General features: G+C 47.3%; 1 protein-coding gene across 1 annotated transcript; it reads left to right on the forward strand.

The window, feature by feature from the left end:
- The first annotated feature begins 1,093 nt into the window (after positions 1-1,093).
- On the forward strand, positions 1,094-1,735 carry LOC116969543 (probable G-protein coupled receptor 83). Its single transcript, XM_033016391.1, has one exon. The coding sequence runs from the start codon at positions 1,094-1,096 to the stop codon at positions 1,733-1,735; it is 642 nt and encodes a 213-aa protein (XP_032872282.1).
- Positions 1,736-3,546: the final 1,811 nt, after the last annotated feature.

The raw sequence follows: 3,546 nt of genomic DNA on the forward strand, positions 1-3,546 counted from the left end.
CCAGTCACTACACCTATTGCGACTGGACAACATGATCACAGCTCCAGGCCAGATCTGTCGTTATCCAGCGACTGATCAAACAGAGCAGACCAGGAACACCTAATCCAGTCGTGGCTTACCCACCAGAACCACGGTTATGTGCCATGACTCACCTACTATCCTACATAGACACAACCAAAATATACGAGGGAGATGTGGGTCAGTCACAAAAACCTTATGGTCGGGTGACGAGCCAAACCATTGCGAGATGGCTCAAGCAGGTGCTAGAAACTGCTGGGATAAACACTAACATGTACAAATTTTATTCCACCAGGACAGCATCCAAGTCGACGGCTAAAGAATGGACATGCCTATAGACCACATCCTGGCTACAGCAGGATGGTGGGGGGGAAAGACCGTTCAGAAATTTTATAATAAGCCGTTGGCAAAACCTGGTTTATTTGCAGTAAAGATTTACGAACTGCAAATATTTAATTTAAGCCCAGGGGAGCAACTTAATTCTTTGTTGTTATTGTTTAAAAAATACCATTATGTTTTTCTACAAATAGACTCATTGGTTGATTACGATAACACTTCCTCCCTCAAGAACTTCGGCAGTGAGTGAAATGAAACAGTTACACGGTTTGAAATCACAGAGCTTTGAAATCTTCACGTAGTCACTCACGTGACTCCGAAGTAAAATAGTAAGATTAAACGAGAACTTACCAGTTTGAAGTTTGATCTGTATTTTATGAGGAGTTACGATGAGGGATTACGTGCCCTCCGCTCCCACCCTCATTATATGGATCAAACTAATAAATTGATGTCTCCTTATCTTTACTATGTTTACTTCAAATAACTGTGTCTATCTGTGATTCCACACCGCTGCTTGGAAGTATGCCGCGCCTGCGCACTGAGCGGGTTCTTCACTTAATCCCTCATCGTAACTCCTCATAAAATACAGATCAAACTTCAAACTGGTAAGTTCTCGTTTAATCTTACTATTAGACTCCACAGCCTTCTGTGACAAAGAATTCCACAGATTCACCACCCACTGACTATTGTCTCTTGCATCTGTGGTCTAAACCCTCATCGTTCTCCACACTCTCAACTCATGAAACAGCTAACCCGCTTTCTCCGCACGTCCCTTTCTTTCCGAGAGAAGATCATCAGGAGTCATTGCATTACTGCTTTTCCGAAGACTTCAGAAGTCTTCAGGAGGAACTTGGACCTGTCAACCTTCGTGCTGTTCTACCTCCTGCTGTTGGCGGTGATCACCGTAGCCACCGTCGCAGTGAGCAAGAAGCAGTGGCTGAGGAAAACCATTGATGCCATCACAGTGACCCAGGCCGCCACTCAACGCCGCAGGAAGATGAGGACCATCAATATGATCGTGCTGCTGGTGGTGACCTTTGCCCTCTGTTGGTTCCCCCTCAACGTCTACACCGTCCTGCTCTCCGGCCAACGTGTCCAATTCAACAACACCCTCTACTTTGCCTTCCACTGGATGGCCGTGAGCAGCACCTGTTGGAACCCCTTCATCTACTGTTGGATGGACAACAGGTTCCGCTCCAACCTCATGACCCTTCTAGCCAAGTGCGGAGGGAGAAGGAGGAGTGGAGGCAAGATCCTGGTGCTCACCGCAGCCAGCGGAGACGGGAGGCAGTCGGGGGTGAGATTGGAGGACAAGCCTGGCCCGTCCACGGAGAATATGAGTTCCTACCTTAGTGGGCGCAGGGTAACAATGGGGAGGTGAGTACAGTTTAGAATTTACAGATTCCCCGTTGAAACTTGGTATCATGTTCAGCCCAGGTATATGTGCCAAGGCATCTGGTGTTGTGTGTTGTGTGTCGTGTGTTGTGTGCGTGTTGTGTACAGTGATCACCCCATACACTTGCACTATCCTACACGCTAGTGACCATATTACAGAAACCAATTAACCCACAAACCCACACATCTTTCAAATTGAATACAGTTTAGTTTAGAGATACAGCGTGGAAAAAGGCCATTCGGCCCAACTTGATGCCAACCAGCGATCCCCGCAGACTTGCACTATCCTACCAAGACTTGTTTCAGAAGTGATAGGAGCAGATTTAGGCCGTTTGGCCCATCAAGTCTTTCCCCCTGAAACCCATTCTCCTGCCTTCTCCCCATAACCCCTGACACCCTTACTAATCAAGTATCAATATCAAAGTCCACCTTAAAAATATCCATTGACTTGCCCTCCACCACCTTTATGGCAATGAATTCTACAGATTCACCATCCTCTGACCAAAGATATTCCTCCTCGTTTCCTTCCTGAAGGTATGTTGCTTTAAACTGAGGCTATGCCCTCTGGTCCGAGACTCCCAGAGGGAGGTAACATCAGACTCGTCACCATTACTTAGTTTAAATATCAATCATGTCGATGAGAATGAGTCTTTGGGGTGTGGGAGGAAACCTAAGCACCCGGAGAAAATCCACGCCGTCACGGGGAGAAGGTGCAGATTCCGTACAGACAGCACCCGAGGTCAGGATCGAACTTGAGTCTCTGGTGCTGTAAGCAGCAACTCTATCGCTGTGCCACCATGCTGCCAGTCGATAGGGTAGTGTGGGTGTGGGGGAATAAGGGTGTGAGTGTGTGTGCAAGTGTTTGTGTGTGAACAGGTTTATGTGGATATACAAGTGTGTGTGAGTGTGAAACAGGACGGGTTTAGAAGGATATGGGTCAAATGTAGGCAGGTAGAGCTAGTGTAGATGGTTCTATCTGACATGTACCTATCCTAATATCCATGTACCTATTGAACTGTTTCTTTAATGTTGGGATAGTCCCTCCCTCAACCCACACCCAAGGATCTGAACCCCTGGATTAGATCACAGCCTGTAACCCACACGCATGGATCTGCAATTCTATATATAAACCCCTCAGACCCCCTCTCCCGGACCCCTGGATGAGATCCCAGCCTGTGACCCTCTCCACAGGGATCTGTTTTATTCTATATATAAACCCCCCGGAACCTGGATGAGATCATAAGCTGTAATTGATCGAGTCATAGAGTCACAGAGTCATAGTGATACAGCATGGAAACAGGCCCTTCGCCCCAACTTGCCCATGTTGACCAACATGTACCTGCTACACTAGTCCCACCTGCCCACGTTTGATCCATATCCCTCCAAACCTCTCCTATCCATGTACCAGTCGACCTGTTTCTTAAATGTTGGGATAGTCCCAGACTCAACTACCTCTTCTGGCAGCTCGTTGCATACACCCACCACACCTTGTGTGAAAAAGGTACCCCCTCAGGCTCCTATTATTCTTTTCCCCTTCACACTTAACCTATGTCTTCTGGTCCTCAATTCACCTACTCTGGGCAAGAGACTCTGTACATCTAAATCTCCACGATCACACACAGGCGCGCACACACACATACACACACACACACACACACACACTTGTACCTTGGTACAAGGAAATACTCTGGACAAGAGACTCTGTGCATATACCCGATCTATTCCTCTCATGTTTCTAGACACCTCTATAAGATCACGCCACATCCTCCTGCACTCCAAGGAATAGATTCCCAGCCT

This window comes from Amblyraja radiata, unplaced genomic scaffold, assembly GCF_010909765.2.
Source record: "Amblyraja radiata isolate CabotCenter1 unplaced genomic scaffold, sAmbRad1.1.pri S71, whole genome shotgun sequence".
In the NCBI taxonomy this organism is placed as follows: Eukaryota; Metazoa; Chordata; class Chondrichthyes; order Rajiformes; family Rajidae; genus Amblyraja; species Amblyraja radiata.